General features: G+C 47.8%; 1 protein-coding gene across 3 annotated transcripts in view; it reads right to left on the bottom strand.

Annotated features, from left to right (window-relative positions):
* The window catches only part of LOC121602380 (hemicentin-1-like), a 92,096-nt gene that overhangs the window by 42,442 nt on the left and 32,295 nt on the right, over window positions 1–17,359 (bottom strand). For all 3 annotated transcript variants that reach the window (XM_041931157.1, XM_041931169.1, XM_041931161.1), the window contains exon 2: window positions 14,074–14,953. In XM_041931157.1, coding sequence (XP_041787091.1) covers window positions 14,074–14,437 — 364 coding nt within the window. In that variant the 5' untranslated portion in view covers window positions 14,438–14,953. The remainder of the gene's footprint in view (window positions 1–14,073; window positions 14,954–17,359) is intronic.

Here is a 17,359-nt window from a genome sequence, read left to right as displayed (position 1 = left end):
GATTCTGCAATTCAATCTAGCGATGGAGCTCAGGCTCCTCGGTCGAGGGTATTGCTTCTGCATCAGTTGCTTCTGTTTATCTCTGCTGAGGTAGGAGCAGTGGGTTGCTTTCTTCTCTTGCGCTCCAGTACGGCCAAGGTAGTGAACGGCCAATGCGTCTCACACCCATAATCCCACAACGTCATAATGTTCAATTTATCATCATACCAAGTGGTGCTGGAGAAAGGTTCTTTAAAAGTTTATTAGTTTTGACTTTTTTTTTCGTTTTTTGTTGTGATTCGTACCGGTCGGATAGCAGGTGAAGAAGGAATTTATAATACTTATATTTCTTTGTAAAGAGAAGGAAATAAATTAATTGATTTCTCTCCAGTTTCATAGCGACCACAATGGAGCTGCAGTTGTAGCAATTGCACTCGCCAGGCAATCACAGCTTACCAGATCGCGGCAAACAAGTGCTACAATATGGCCGCTGCTTTGTCGGGCTCGGGTCGAGCACCTCCTTCTCTGGCCGTTAGCTAACGGCACGCTACCAGCGATAGATTAAGTTTACTTCATAAATACTTTCACCCGTCCAGCGCTGGCTCGCACCATTGTGCGTCCAGTAAAAAAAAAGCCTCGTGTAAAGGGGAGGGCAGGGAAAAGCAATCTTCACAATCTCCTGTATCGCTTGATGCCTTGTTAAAACTTTTCCAATAAAGAAAAACGGTAGCAAAGTGGAGTGAAATGGCAGCATCAAGCAACAATGGACAGCAAGAAGCAGAAGAAAAAAAGAGTAACAGTGTGCGACGCGAAGCGGCAACTACATCTGATACCGTTTCTCGCCAGTTGTTGTTCGTTCGGCAATCGAACCGAGCAGAGAAATTGCCATCGCCCTGGCATCTCGGTTCGTCCAGCAGCTGCAACACTGGACCGAGCCAAAGCCGCAAGCAACCGATGAGTGGAAGTTTTGTTCGACTTGTCTATCCGGTTCCGACTACTTAAGCGGACCGCATTCGACTCGAGCTACATGTGGGACGGAGACGATTACTGCTCGAAGTTTACGGCTCGTGCTGGCCGTGGCAACGTGGCACCAGCGGCAACTTGCTGAAAGACTCGATTACTTTACGTCCTTCCAGCATCTTCGATCTTCGGACCGATTGAGGCGCGTGGGGGAAACTTTCTCGAACACAGCTTTCAATGGGCCGTTATTTATTTTTGCACACAGGTTATCGCTCCATCTCTTTCTATGCTCGGTCCCTTCCACTCTGCTGGAGGGAGGGTTCCGCTTTGCTTTTGCATGGTGTGATCGATGCTAATTATTGGTCATTTATCTGCAACACAGCAGCCAGTTTGCTGGAAATGGTAAGGCGTGAGGATGGGCTTATCATTAATAAGAGCCATCATTAGCGCAGGTATGATTTTCCCAGGAATGTGTATTTCAGCTTCTAATGAATTATTTTCATCACGTCCAATTCTAGCGAACATGAGGTTATAGGGAGTTCAATGAACCATTTAAGTATCTGTTGATCTATTACTTTTGCAGAAATAACTTGCTACCGTAAAAAAAGCGAAAATATGAGCTTTTTATATTTGTTATAGGTTCACTTTGAGCTTTTTACGAGATTGTTTTCAACCACGAAGAAGTAGCATAACAAAAAAAAAGATATTGCCAAGCCAAACTAAACTGGAACAAAATTATAAAATTAATCAAAACTTCTCTACTTCACATCCGAGGGCACAAAATGTCACCGTAAATGTCAATCGCTTATTCAAAAGCTTCACCAGAGGTCACCCAGCAGTAGGGTTTCCCTCTGCCACTCCGACTTTCGCAGCCCATTGTTTCACAATTTCAAGAATTTTAACAACCAACGGGAACACTTCCCCCCAGCCTTAGGCATTCCTCCGTCCGTCCAACGCAACGAAAAGGGCAAAGGGCGTAGAGCCGTGGCCCATTTGCAGATGTTTTAACGCCACCCGACATGGTCGGGTACACGAAACAATCGATGCTAAATAGCGCTAAAATCAGCAAGCAGCTACCCGCTTCGTCCACAGCCCACCAGCTGAGTGGGCCTTGGGGTGCAATTTCATTGTTATGTTTAATGGTGCACAATCTTTGCGCGAAACTTTGCCCAATTGTTTTGGCAGCCGTAGTGTGTAGATCTGAGAAAGAGGACGCCAGGGAGGGATCCTCTCCTCTGCACATCTGAAGTTAGCAGTTAATGGGAAAAATGAGGGCCCAAGAATTTGCCCCTGCTTGCGCAAGTTTCAAGTGATCTCATAATTGATAAACGAATTTGTTCTCATTTATTCCCCGACCGTGCAGGGTTCGTGTTTTTTTGTGCTGGCTTTTTTGTTTTATACCACCGAGCGGCAGAGAACTTGGCAGTGCGCCGTGCCATTGCTTGTCGTGCCTTTTGGGGATGAGTTATTTTTCATTTTCCAAATAGTTATGCCCCTCCATACCGGGCTCATAAATTTTATCCCCCATCGAGTTCGCTCATCTCTTTCCCTTCCCCATTCCCGCACGGTACGGGCTTTGACAAAGTTGGATTACAAAGTTAGCATTAGCAAGCGTAGTACGGGGTAGATATGTCAAGAATGTTGCTGCAGTTTGGCTTCACCACCGTGGGACGGAGTGTTCTCCGAAAATGCATCATCCTGATGACTTTCCACTCGCACTTGCTTCGGTTTTCAATTTCCCTGAGCACATAATACCTCTTAAGCAAGCGAGCCAGAAAATATGTTCAAGATATGGGAAATCTGCATCCACTTCCACGGTTACATCTCTTCTTCTTGGTTCATGGTTCCCTCCCAGCTGGTGGCGAGGATTTAGTACCAAACCCTCAACTATTTATGTCGGCCTCGGGATGCGGAGCTTAAAACATTGTCGAACTTTTCGTTTCGTAATCCATCCCGGTGCAGGTACGGGCGGTTCCCTTCAGGGGAAGGCAAAAATTGAATTACAACTGCTTCCGGACAAACAAAAACATATTTACATACTAAATTTGATATTTTATGCAAATGCGTGCGTCTGTGTACTAGCAATAGTCAAAAGGACGGTAGCATCAAAGTGCACACGACGACGACGACGACGATGGTTGCTCGTTGCACCACAAAAGGGCATCGGTCAGTATGAAGTCTCATTCCATGACACCGTAATAAGGTCAAAGATGGAAGGGTTCATCGTGTGAATGCTCACTATCGCAAAAGGGATTCGGGTGGGCCAATTTGCATGTAATTCCAATTCTTCCTCCTAGTATCATGGATCAATCGAAATTGGGTGCCTTCTGGGGACAGGAGCACGACTTAGAAGATCCTTTTCGTACCGTTTGCACAGAAGGGCCGTAGCCGTTGCGAGGCGATGAGGGTGTTGTTGGTAATGCTGATAATAATTGACGATGAGCTAAGATGCGGACGAGACCTGCAATCTAAACCGCAAAGCACGTCTACAGTCCTGAAGTTGAAAAAGGAAATGCTCAGCTGCTCCTCCCTCCAGTCCCAATCGGCTCGCGTCAAGAATTTCAAACAGTGGGAAAGAGCGAAAAATTCCATCGCACCAAATAATGCCAACAATTCCCTAGTGGCAGTCCAAAGACCAATTCCCGCCAAGACTCGGCCGATACGATACAACAATGAAGACCCTTGCCCATCGATCAGGGGATGGTGGAAGGTGATGAAAACTATTCAGAAGAATGGTCATATTGCTTGAAACGCCGGGGCCGTCATTCCAATCGAGCTCTTTGGAAGGAGTTCGCGAATGGAAGTACACGTGATCGTGATAAATTGTGAAGCACACACACACACACACACACACATAAACAGGAGTAGAAAATGGCAACGAAGATTGATGTTCCCGAGGCCGACCGGACAGCTGGCAGCGGAAGTCCAAGGGCAACAACAATAACAGCAGCAGCAAAAACTAAAAAAGAAGAAGCACATCCAAATGGAGCACAGGGAAAAGTAGGAATCGAAAAGGATAAAGACTTGGTCAAGGAAAGCGGTTCGGAAAATGGATGATCGAAAGATAGGACGCAAGCGGTCGCCGTCTCCCGTCTTTAGCAGTTGCTGGTAGTCGCCTTTGTCAATGTTCCCCGGAGCTAGGTCGCAAAACCCGTGTGCAGGGAACTGCAATAAACGAGCGGTCCCAGCTGAAGTGAATGAAAAAATGCTTTATCACTTAATTAAGATCATAAATGGACGACCTGGGTGGAGCGCAGCGAGTGTGGCAGGGCAGGAAGGAGTAAAGGAAAAAAGAAAGAACACCGTTCGACCGGTCCGTTTGACGACGGGTCACAGCGATGATGGCCACTGCCGGCGGGCGGCGCAATGTGCCGAACGAGGCGAGAGAAGCATTTTAAATTAAATTCCACTCGCATTTAACAGATAAGATGGAAAGCACCGCGGGGATGGGAGCGAAACTAGAAAGGAGCGAAAAAGAAAACTACTTCACCACAAAGATGGTGAGTCGGGGGGTGGGTCGTGGTCATCTGACCGAACTGACGATTGGCGAGATGCCCGAAAATGTATTTTTCCACGAGCTGAAGGAAAATGATTCCACAGCACACATACACACGCGCACGCCCGCGTTCGGTGACACAATCACGCTGGCATGCTGAAGATTTCGGCAACAAAGCACAATCTGTCAACGGCAACGCGAGTCAACGGGGTTGAACGCGGACGGAGTCGCCAGCTATTGCAATGTCCTGCAAATGGGGTTCCTTAAGATCGGTGTAGAAGTTTTGCCGTTTTATTTTTGTCTTTCGCCGGTGAACAGCAAAACCTAAAACCAACCCTCCAGTGAGGGAAACGGGAAGGAAAGGAAATCATTGAACCGGACATCATGCGAACGGGCTCGAAATGGGTTCCCGTTGGCAAGGCGCTACTTGCTTCTTTTGTTGTGTGTGCTCGAGTGAAGGGATACGATGTGCCTTCATAACAGGCAATCGTACAAGCGAGAGCACAGTGTGTTTCTTCGGACTACTTGCCGGTTGCAGGCGTTGCCAAAGGTGGCAGGTACTTGGATTCGCTCGACTTTGGTTCCCGATGGGAATGGGTGTGTTCCGGGCAAACGCTATTGAGCCAGGGTGTGAAGGGTGCACTTGGATTGGATTGTCATTTTTAAAGGGTTTTCCGCGCCACGTAGCGTTATATGGTAGTTTGAAGTATTTACGAACAGCAAACAATCATCGAAGTATGAGCTGTGGAAAGCACAAAGAAGGATAATGTTACAAATTATCTTTCCCTTACATGCACCGTTGTCAGCACGTCTAAATTTAGCACATCGGCGTAGAAAACTGTGATTGACAGCCTTCACACAGTGCATTCAGCTAAAGCGGGATTAAATTCTCGTTACGCCGCGCAAATCATGCTCATCTTCCTCGTCCTGTCTAAATCCGTTGTCGATCTCGATGATTGTGATGTCTTCATCACAATGTCTACTTCTCTGTAACTACATCTCCACCATCAAGAGATCTGTTCGCTGGTCAACAGTTACTGGGCACGTTAAGTGGAAAAAAGCGTGTGAAATCTGTCAGTTTCCCACCGTCCGACGATCTGTAACCTTATCAGAGGCGTTCCAGGAAAATCGAGGAGGGGCACTATTTATTCGTCGGTCAGTCTGTGTTCATTTCACGCCGCAGCAGCTGAAGAGATTGACAGTTGTATTCGGCAGAATGTTGTAATTGATCAAACAACGAGCCTGTTTGCAGCCGTGTGTTGACAGATGGGGAAGAAAGTATCCTAATGAAAAAACTCATCCATCTTGCAAAGGGCAAAAGGCAACATTAAACATTTGTAAGCTGTCATACTACAGGCCCGTCTATTAAAACAACGCTCAATAAATCATTATTTCCCATCAGCTTGCTGGTTCAGATGTGTCTTCAGATGAACCAAGGTTGAAGCGAAAGTATTTGTGTCTGTAAAACTTTTCTTTTTTCAATATTAAGGATATTAGTGTCGACTTAGGACAACGACCAATGCTGAGAAACTAGAACCGGACGGGCGAACTAGTCCCCGTGTATAAAATAACTCGTTTCGATGCAAACTTTCGCCCCGACACTATCTGCAATCTAAAGTTTTCGCCCGCTCTCGCCCTTTGCAACATCTTCCATTCGCTGTCTTTGGTTGATGGTGCTGCTGCTGTTGCTGATGATCAACTTGTGACGACCGTAGCGACATTGGAGCATGATTAGATAACGAAACGTTACACCGACCGAACTTCAGTTTCTCTATTGCATAATTCTTCCATAAAGCTGTTTATCTTTGGCTGTCGTTTGTTCGTTTTGTTTTCGTTTTTCTGAAGAAACATTCAACGCTTACGCTTTGTTTCACCTCTTAACGCTACGTTAGTGTTTGAATTTTCTTGTTCAGTTTTATCAACGCAAGTTCGCTCTCACAAGCAGCGCTGTAGTCGCTTTTGCTTTTAAATTAGTATTTTCATTACGCGAATCTTCCCACTCCCAGCCGGCCAAAGATTACAAAACGAATTCGTCCGGCGCCGCAAACAACATTCGCGCTTGACCACTTCATCCTGCTTATAATGGGCCACAAATTCCACTTTATCATCTTCCTCACTAAGACATCCGAAGGACAACGGCGTGGGGATAACATTTCCGGTAGCACAAGCCACATCCGGCATCGGGGACACAATAAATTGAATTATGGTCCGCAAGATGGCACCACGGTTCCGTCCACCCGGCCCCGAAAGTGTAATCCCACACCAAAGATTACGCGCTAAATGGTGGATCATTTTTCATCTCACTTAACCACAGTATCTGTGTGTGTGTGTCCGCGAGCGAAATCCGAGCCCTCTCTTGTCCCTGTCCACTCTGTCCGGCCGGTCATCTCTTCCCATTGAGAAGTTTCTCATCGCGTCGGTGATTGTGTGGTTTGGTGGACAGCTTTTTGCTTGACCGGTCGGACCCGGTCGCTAATCGTGCACGGCCTCAAACTTCCCGGGCCATACCAGCGGCGTGTAAACATCATCATTACGACGATAATCGTATCGGATGACACGAGACCGGCCTACTAGCCCTTGTGTACGATACCATCGGGGAGGGATAAATACAACAAAAAAAAGCAAAGAAAACGGAAAACGACAACGACATGGTGGCATTGCAATATCCCCAACCGAGCTGGCCAAATGTCGTAAGGGATATCAAGACATGAAACCGTCGGACACGCTTGTAATGATTCATTTATTAACTCCGCCGGTCCTTCCGGTTGGAGTCGGTTCCGCGTTCCCTTGTATGGGACAGCGGGTGTATGTGTGTGTGCGTGTATGTGGTTATCCGCATGTATGAGTACCTTAAAGCAGTCACCACTATCGGAACCATCGGTTTAGCTCGGGCTGGGAGCGAGTTTTCGCTTCGCTCCGTATTCGCTTTCCCAGCAGCAAAAGTTTCACATTTTCATCATCATCACCATTATCATTATCATTGGCATGATTGCAACAATCCGCAGTGCTGCTTTTGCTCCTCTGGATTCGAGTGTATGTGTGTGTGTGTGTTTTCTCTCTTTCGTTCCACTGCACTTTCCCCCTGTTTGCCTTCAATCTGGCTCGGTGTCATTACTGTTACCGTAGCGCCGTACAGGGGGTTTCGGTAGCGTTGTAGCATTTTGTCAACCACTTTGGCTCAAAATTGGACGCGTTGGCGAAGGGTGAAAAGAATACAGGAAAGCAAAAAAAAAAAAAAATTGTGCTCAAGGCGTAAAAATAAAACGGTGAAAAGCAAACTTTCCACACTGGCACCGGTAACCGGTACGTCCCGGGACGACTCCCATGAGGCGTGGGCTACACAATTTGCTCACGAATTTGTTTGACTAGGACACGGGCCCTTGTGTGCGGGCGGTCCAGGGGGTAAGACAGGGAGAGCAGGGAGCAGATTGTTGGCCACCTTTCGCTACTTATGTAATTATCGTTCACCGTAAATGCGATGTTTTTTGGGAAAAGATTTTTTCCGGCTGCTTGGGGGCGGAGAAAATAGTGGAAAAATGCTGGACCGTGAAACAACAGCAAACCCGGCCGGTCAATTTGTTCAAGTCGCCATGAAAATGACATTTCCACTGCGAAAGCCGGGGCGGGGTAGCAAACATCTTTTTTGCTCCCCCTTCCTCGCCGTTCTCTCTTTCTTTCTCTGTGTCTCTCGCTCCATGGTATCCTTAGCGCTTGACAATATGGTTTGTGCGACCCGCACGTGCCTAGCAGCGCTCCGGGGCGGAAATCATCCGTCATCGCTCGAAGGGTTCGCTTGGGCAGGCGGCGAACGTCCGGCAGGAAAAAGCTAACCGTGCCAACAACAAAAAAAGGAAAGAAAGCAAGCCCCTTCGCTACATTAATTTATGTTAGCCACGGCAAGGAATGTGACACGAAGCGAAGAACCTTCCCCCCATGGAGTACCTACCTGACCACGGCTACCGAGCGTGTGCTTTATTTCCTTTTCGTGCGTCCGTGTTTGTCGTCGAAAAACGTCCCAAAATTGGCGAAAAAATAAATGAGAACATCTTCAGCCACCCGAGCCACCGAATGGAAATGGAACGCCGTCCCAATCATCATCATTCGTTTTTGGCCAACCCAACGAAGAGGTAGCAGAGGGATAGGTTTCTCTCTGTTTGTGTTTCGTTTTTATTTCTTTTTTTGTAGTATCTTCTCCCTTGAGTGAAGGAAAGTGATCGTTTCTCGGGTTGCCATGAGAGCTACCACAGATACAGCATTCCCATGAGGCCACCTTGCTTTGCTGCACTCACATTCACGCACACACGTACACGCGTGGAGGGGAAGGGGGGGAGGGAGAGGCCAACGTAGGACCAACAGCCCGAAAATGGGAAAATGGGAAGGATGGTTTTCACGTTTTATTTCCTAATAAACTTTCGCCAATGAAACATAACCGGTGGTACGTGATTCGCTTTTCGGTTGGCAGTGGGGCGGGACCGCTTTTACTGCTTTATTTTTAATGAGATGGGAGGGTGCCAAAGGGAAGGTTCGTGCGGGACGCTGTGGCACCGTGGCTGTCCTGTGCACATTAAAAACCATCATGCTCCGGGCGGGCACGTACGCGAAAATGATTCGCGCGAAGGGTGACACCGAACACATAAAGCATATGGGAGTGTCGCCACCGCCGCTTTCTCCCAGGGGTAAAGGTGAGCTAAAAAGCTTTCTCTACGTTGAAGAGGAAGAAGAAAAAGAAGAAATCTCCACCGCCGACACACCTTTACACTTTGCCGTCTCGGGTAACGGCGGCCGAAGCGGCGTGGAGTGAAGCGATAAAGAAATAAGAAAAAAAGCTACACACAAAATGTTTGGAAATATTTTAAGCACCAATGTTCCCCCGTTCCTCCGGCGACATGATAAGCGGTTAGGCGTAACATAAATCGGTCCACTTGCTTCGCGATACGCGCACGCACACGCGTCAGCATTCTTCCGGAAATGGTTCGCAGTGGGGGGAGGGGCGAATGTTTAAAGCAATGGCATTTTAAGCGTAAATTACAATGCAAACCATTTATGCGAAGGTGCTTCGCCTACATCCTCCCCCTTGTGCAGGCGTACGCTACACCGTGCAGGCAAGTTTGTGTGTCGTTAAACATATTGCTCATTACAATTAAATTATCAAAGTAACCTTCGGTAGCATAAATTCCGCGACGAAATCACATTTGCTCGGAGTGCGAATTTCGGGCACTCGCTGCCGCTCTAACGGTTCGGTATAATTAAATGTATTAAAGGCAGGTTCATGCTAACACCGATCAATATCCTCGATCAACACACAAACACACACACACACACGCGCTGAAACAGCAAACTAGTTGACGTCTTGTGAGATGTTGATTATGCGCAAGGTGAAATGCAATTATCCACTTCCCACACGGTCGTGTCGTGTGTTGACCGTGTGCTCGATCGGTAGGTGTAAATTTCCCATTCCCGCGTACCTGCGTGGGTGTTGGGCGGTTGGGAGTGGGTCGCATTTGCATCTCTTATCGCATCTTCCTTATCGCAAGCGCTGCAGGCATAGCTGACCACAGCCACGACGATGACGACGACGTCGACGGTTGACGATAACGAGGAAGTGAAACGGATTACTCTGGGTGCTGCAAAATGCGTTATCGTAGCAGTGCAAGCTGCACCTTAGGGCTGCGTGTGTACCGTGCGACAGTATTGACACACATACACATCTACACCGTGAGCGGTGGTTTACGGTTCGATGCATTGATTGCAGCCATGCTCAGGCAGCTGCCATGCGAGCAACGCGCTTGGTTGTTTATTGAATGCACTTTAATCCTGTGCGACAGTGAGTAGCCTCTTAGCCAGCAGACTGTAAAGCAACCGATTGTGATAGTTGATGTTTTGATATGCTTTTTTTTTCTTCTTCAAAGCGACCTTGAAATACGTTTTAAATCCCGCTAGAAAGAGCGCTTCCTTTCATCGCGGCACATGCATGAAGCTTCAGGATGGTCCGTAAGGTTTACCATTCCCTTCCACAGATAGACCTTTCAGCACCAGCCCGAAACCATTCAGCACGGCCCTAAAATGGACGCTCACCGGTAGAACAAATTTCCGGGTACTGGGGGGCAGAGTGGGAGTCCAAGGGGCAACCGGTAATTACGGAAGCCGCAGCTTCACCGTTCTGCAGCCCAGCACGGCATAAAATATTCATATGCAATTAAGTAACGGTAGCAAACCATTCATTTGCCGGCATTTCATCCCGTCTCGCTTCATTCCCGGGGATGCAGCATGGTCCACCGGTTTAGCTTTCGCCGCTACCGGGCAGGATGCGTTTTTGAAGGCATTTCGGTTGCTGCTCCGCCCAGGAGCGCATACCAGCCCCCGTGAAACGTGATGCAGCACTACTCACTGCGGTGAATACTCAGCATCCAGCACGGAAAGGAATCAATTAAAAGCACATTCCATATTCCCGAAACGGTCGCTAATCTGCTACTCGGATGGGGGGGGGGGGGGGAGGTTTCCCCGTCCCGCTTCGGATGCTTTTACAAAACGTCAGCATCAATCAACGTTGCGAACCTTTGCTGCGGGAGCAGATCTGCCCGCTTTCCTTCTTCTTACCCGGGACGCTGGAGTGTAGGGATGCGTGTGAATGTGTGCGGTGTTTGTCTGCTGCAGCGTGGATGATCGCCTGCCAGATAATGGGTCGGGTGCGTTTTGGCACGCATCAATATTGCAAACGGTGTTTGAGGCGGTGAATAATTACCCGGTCGTAAATCTCACACTTTGGATGCTGGCACGAAACCCACGTGAACACACATGTCCTGGACTGGTGTGTGTGTGTGACTCTTTTGAGGACTTGGTTGGCTGACAGTTGACGACGTGAGCGATACGGATAGTTTGCAAATAGCTCCAATAGCTCATTAGCAAAGTTTTCCAGAAGTATTGAGAAGTCTTCCAGAAGTATGAAAGTAGTCTTCCAGAGGTATTGAGAAGATGGTGAAGATGAAACTGTTCAAGGTTCACAATGAAGACTTAAAACTTCGAACTTCAAAGCTTTTAAAATAAATGTTATAACAAATTTTTGATATGATCCTGTATGTTAATCTTGCGTGTATGATAATTAATTAGTCGTCGACGAAAAAATAACAACGTTGAACAGAATTGTTGTGTATGACAGGATAAATGCACTATATTTTATATAAACAATCAAACAAACAATCAGATGCAATAATTAGCTGATCAAATACAACATCTTTATTGTTCGAGTACGTTAATTTCATATATTGCGTGTACATGCATTACTAAAATGGTTCTCACAAACTACAGTACCCAAGAAATGATGTATTATAACATTGCATTTTGTTAAATAGTTTAAACGATAAAGCAGTAAGTTGTTAACTTAAATCTAGATCATCTCTTTCGTCAAACGATCTGTAAATGGTGTGCTGTTCTGCTTTAAGTAAAGATTCAATCTTGCGTCATCAACAATCATTTCCAGGATGGGCATGGAACGCTGATTCTGCTAGGGTAAGTTTCTGCCCACGTACTAAGGGCATAAAACTAATTCGCCGGATCCGAACAACCCACTTGGGAGAAGTTTAATGCTCACACACACACACACACACACACACACACACACACACACACACACACACACACACACACACACACACACACACACACACACACACACACACACACACACACACACACACACACACACACACACACACACTTGGTAAAGTTCAAAGAAAACTTGCACTGAGCGTGAACATTGGCAGAAAAGAAGGAGAGTCTGCAAACTGTAGACAGCAGCCGCGGTAGCTGGAAGGCACTGAAAACGCAGCGCCATTTAATTGCACCCCGCGAAACGAACCGTAACGATTTGCAGCGAAAAGTTGGGTTACAGCAGTACATGCAACGTGACGATTAAAACGTGTCGTCGTCGGTGGGTACGGTGCCAGAAACTAGATTAACTTTTCACGCTTGCTTTACCGAGACCGGTTGCCAGATTGGCACCGGTCCCGTGGGGGCTCCGTCACGACCGGAGAGGTAAAATTAAAAACTCATTAAATATCTTCGCTGTGATCATACCCATCAATCTCCTAATTGAATGTGCACAGTTTCCTTGTGCGCAACGTATGCGCGTAAAGATGCTTCGGTAGGCCGCCTGGAGATGGCGCAGCATGATGGATGGGCGTCGGCAAAAAGGCGCGTCTGCATGTGCGGAGAAAAGCTTAGGAAAGGACATTTGTTGCCGAGCTGGTTCTAATACGCCACCTAACACACACACACACACATACACACACACACACACACACACACACACACACACACACACACACACACTCACACACACACACACACACACACACACACACACACACACCCATACACACACAAACACACCTATAAACTATGTTAATACAAAGGCAGCCTCTCGTGACTCGTACTCTTCAACCTCCATTTTACACCGCTCAACCAGACAGACGCTTCCTTCCCAGCCGGGTGGTGCAAAATCACGACAGCAGCGGCCACGTGAATGAGCGATGTTGAATTGAATATTAGTCACCGGATGGCACGAGATAGCGCCGCGGCTGATATCACTAACGACACTGTCATAAAATATTCGGGACAAATTCACGTCCATCAAGGTGTCAGGGCGCGAAATCACTTGCCCAACCGACCCAATTCATCGCCACAACCAACACTCGGTTTGGTCCGAGTGGTGGGAGATCGAAGTGGAAGGGTGTATAACATTCCGCCTGAAAGGGTTATGAATGTGAATTCAAAGGACTCCCTCGTGATCGCATCACTCACGTCGTACTAGCGTTTGTTCAACCACCTCCCCCGTCCGGCCCGGTGCGGCCCGGTTAAACGGCATGTGATGACAGTTTTGATGCAAACGAGCCAAGCGCGAATTAGTGCGATGAATGGCGTCGGTGGCATCGGGCCAGCCAGCACGATTGGGAGTCTCGAGGGTGGCATCGTGTCAAAATTGATGGCAAACCGTTTGTGGCGGTCGCTTTTTGGCATGTGTCAAAGCTGGTTAATTTTGATGTGGCGCGATGATGGGTGATGGGGCACGTTTTTTTTGTACGGCACAATAATTGCTTTTGCATGTCGGCAAGTGATATGGGGCTGTTTGTCGATTCGATTGGATTCGGTGTGGATGAGTTGATGGACTTAATTGGATGGCAGCTTTTTTCTATTAAATGGGATATAAGTTGAGGAATTGTAAGCGTTGGAAGCCTTCAACAGGGATTTAAAGACTAAAAAGTTAAACAAATCCCTTACAGCTGGTAGAGGTGTATCAGCTGGTACTGATGTGCGCCTGAATCTATGCAACCAACTCGACCGTTGCAGCTGTTTAAGCTTGTTAAAAGTTTCTTTACCGTGTTTGATGTTAATACCGTCCGTTGCACGAGCCAGTGTTAACAAACCGTCGAGTGTATCTATTAATGATCGTCTATGAACGTTGTTCCATCAACTAACCCGTCAGTTACTGCCCCCCCCCCCCCCCCCCGCCCTAACCCGTATAGCTTGAGCTGCTCGCATACGGTTTGCCAATTACACCGTACATCCAACCGGCCGAACAAACAAGCCAGCCACCGTGTACATCATTTAATCATACACCGGCGTAGAAAGATGCCACTTACCTATTCTAATATTTACAAGCATGTGTGTCAGCAGCACGGCAGCGACTAGCAACAGGTGCAGGTGGGACCGGGGATGGTAGATGGTCCTTCCGCGAATTTTCCACCGGCTCGCCGCACTGTCTGTGCAGGCCGGCTCGGGTGCGGAAGGCTTCGTACTGCGTGTGCCATGTTCGGGTGCCTGTTCGTCCTCCATCTCCTCACCAGCACTGCCGTTGATTCTGCTCTGCGCTCCGCTCCATCCGTTGTCCGTTGCTGCCGGTGCCGCCCCGCGCCCATCCCGAGCCGTCGGGTCTTCCTCCACTGGTTCGCACACTGCCGGCGCGGCGGAAGCGGCCCCGAACCGCCGGCGGTTGTAAACTTCCATCCTGCCGCGTGCCACGCCCCGACTTGCCGAGAATGGATTATTTATGCTGCGCACCTGCTTTCGGTTTACCTGCACGACCGGCGAACGTCGCCGCACCTCGGCTATTAACGGGGTCCGTGATTTGTTACCTTTTTCACCCACTGATTTGGTGCGTTTTGCCGCTCGCCACTAATGTAAATGTAAGCATTTGTTGTGACGTGCTGTGAATGGCGGGGAGAAAGGAGGGAGACCGGCTCAAACGGTCATAAAACTTACTAACTGCGAGCGGCACGAGGGAAATCGTTTTGTGCCCGGTACACTTTTAGCCTATCGTCGTCACACGCGCTGGGGGGAGAACAATCAGCAAACACTTCAATCACTGTGTAACACTTCTATTTTGGCCTAGCAAATCAACATTCCCACTCACTGCACACCCACAAACACACACACACACACAGAAACACAAATCAGCTAGCGCTTTGGCCCGCTACTTCCGAAGCCCGTCGCAACATCGAACTGGAAATCCATCACCATCAGCTGGAAAAAGAAAGACGTTGATAATCCAAATGGGGTGTGAATGGCACACAGCCTCGGGCTTGTAATTCAAGGTGAATTCCGCACATAAACACTATTCGCCAGCGGTTGATGGGGGTTGAGGTTTGTTTTAGCCTTAAACAAACTACTCACGCACACGGACAATCCGTCGGCAACAAGGGTAACAACAAATCTCCGCTGGCGCTGAAGGCACTGCGCCAAACCGCCGTTTGCCGCTCCGGACCACGAGTTTAACGACCAAGAATTAATGTTTCTGTGTGCGACGGTCGTGGCGAGGGCGTTGGCGCATTTGTCGTCCCTGCTGCCCGTTTCTCCCTCTCTTCAGCACTGTGAAGGGTTTTGGTGATGTTATTCACGAGCCAGCAAATCTAATTGCTCTACTCGTTACAATCCATTTTACATAAAGTTTCGCCGCGGCAAGGTGGAAATTGTTGATGCGGGGAGCAGGAAAAGGGAACACAATGACTGTGCTAGCAAAGGGAGTGGGAGTGGGAAGAAAAGTACAAACCAAAAAACGAACAAAAAACAAAAGGTTTTTGCTTCAGCATTTTTGAGCCCTTCTCCGTTTTGGATCCTTTCGTCCTTATTTGCCTTCCGTCGCTTCGTTGCTCGCTGTAGCCGGCTGAAGCTTGCGCTGGCTGTGCGATTTTTCCACCCTTCAGCACAGTGCACTGCGCACAAAAAATGAGATCATTTTTGGTTGAAAATTTCATTCGTGCGCGATTTTTCCGCAGGCCACACGGAAAACAAAACGGAGTGGAACAAACCACCGAAAAACAAAACTAGAAAATGGCGAGCGAAAGGAAATCAGCCAACCCGGTCTAGATTTTTCTCACATCATAATTGGTTTTCCTCGGTTTGCTTTCGGGTTGCGCGGGGCCTGGTCGATGGGAAGGCTGAGCTTGTGTTTGGTGCTCTGCTTCTTCACGTTGGCTGCAACTCGCTGTTAGTGCCCGGTTGCAGATCGACCCGCTCATATCAACCGCTGAACGTTCTAGCGCAAATGGTCTGGAATGTAAGAAAGAGTAAGAGGGTAGAATAGAATAGATGAGTTGAAAAGCGTATGAGCAGCACACACATACATGCACACAAAAAAGCGCCGAAAGAATGAAACCAAGCTGAACAAAACATCCGTCTTTGAACAAACAAAAAAAAAGGTAGAATAAAAGTTTCAAAAACTGGTAGAGAAAGCAAAATACATTCTCCGTTCCGTATCGATGAGGAAGCTGGAGGAAGCAGGAAGCAAAACTTCTCTACCCGATCCTCGTCTTTGCCACCTTGCCCACCAAAAAAGCACGATGGGTCTATTTTTCACCATCAAAGTTCAGTGCCGGGAACCGAGAATGCAATCCCGCACCAAAGGAAGAGCGATGAAAATTGAAATTCAATTTTTATCCATGCTCGTGACGGCTTGCCACAAGGATTGGATCGAGCTTGCTTTTTTCATCTCTCTCTCTCTCTTTTTAGCTTTCTATTTTGCGTGCGTGTTTTCTAGCTTCAATTTTGGTACGAGAATGTGTCGGAGAACAAGGTTTGCGTTTCCTTCCTTCACAAACCTGTAGAAATCACTGAAAGGGAAACCACCGAAAAGCGATTACGAGGGTACGTGACGGTGACAAGGGTCAGTGATTAAATTTGTCAACTTTAAGATGAAACCCGCAACCCACCCTCTTGCGGGCGCAGGTGACCGGCCGTGCTGTTGGTATTAGCGATAATTTTTAGATCAAATCACGTTTTTTGCACAATTTGAAATTTTTAGTGTGTGGACGCCTACTAAGAAGTCAGGTTTTGTTTTCTATTAGCATACGTTCTAGGCGTTTTTGGTACGCAACATCATGCATGTTAGGGTAAACGCCTAGAAGTATGCTATTCTAATAACAAAAGGCCTTTCATGAATGAACCAAGCAGTAGGATAGAACATTTTCATTATAACTCGTAGCTGCACTTTCGTTTGGATTTATGCTTTAGATCGATCACCGTGTCCTGGCTCATCGATTTTCTCTAGAGCGCCTTTCAGCGTGCTTCAGCACCCAACAAAATACATACAGGCACATAAACACACACAAGCATACACACACACTCATCTCAACCTTTGCCGTCTCAGTTGCGAGCGATGTTCCTGTGCCTGGTGTTTGAAAGCAACATCAACAAACACCTTTCAAGCGTCAGAGAACAACACACCCATACACACGCACAACGGCTCGAACTTTCTCGTATCAGCCCAGGGCCAGAGCATCTTGCCGCATCCCGACCGAAGGGTTAATGGAGGATTCGGTTGCACCGGGTGTTCCCGTCAGCCTCCCTCTTCTTAGTAACAGTGCAACATCCACTCAACCATCGCTCAATGACGTCGTCGTCGCCGTTGTCGTCGTCGCCGTTGTCGTCGTC

This window comes from Anopheles merus, chromosome 2R (genome assembly GCF_017562075.2).
Source record: "Anopheles merus strain MAF chromosome 2R, AmerM5.1, whole genome shotgun sequence".
In the NCBI taxonomy this organism is placed as follows: domain Eukaryota; kingdom Metazoa; phylum Arthropoda; class Insecta; order Diptera; family Culicidae; genus Anopheles; species Anopheles merus.
Note: the sequence above shows the minus strand (reverse complement) of the source record. Positions and strands in the feature narration are given on the sequence as shown.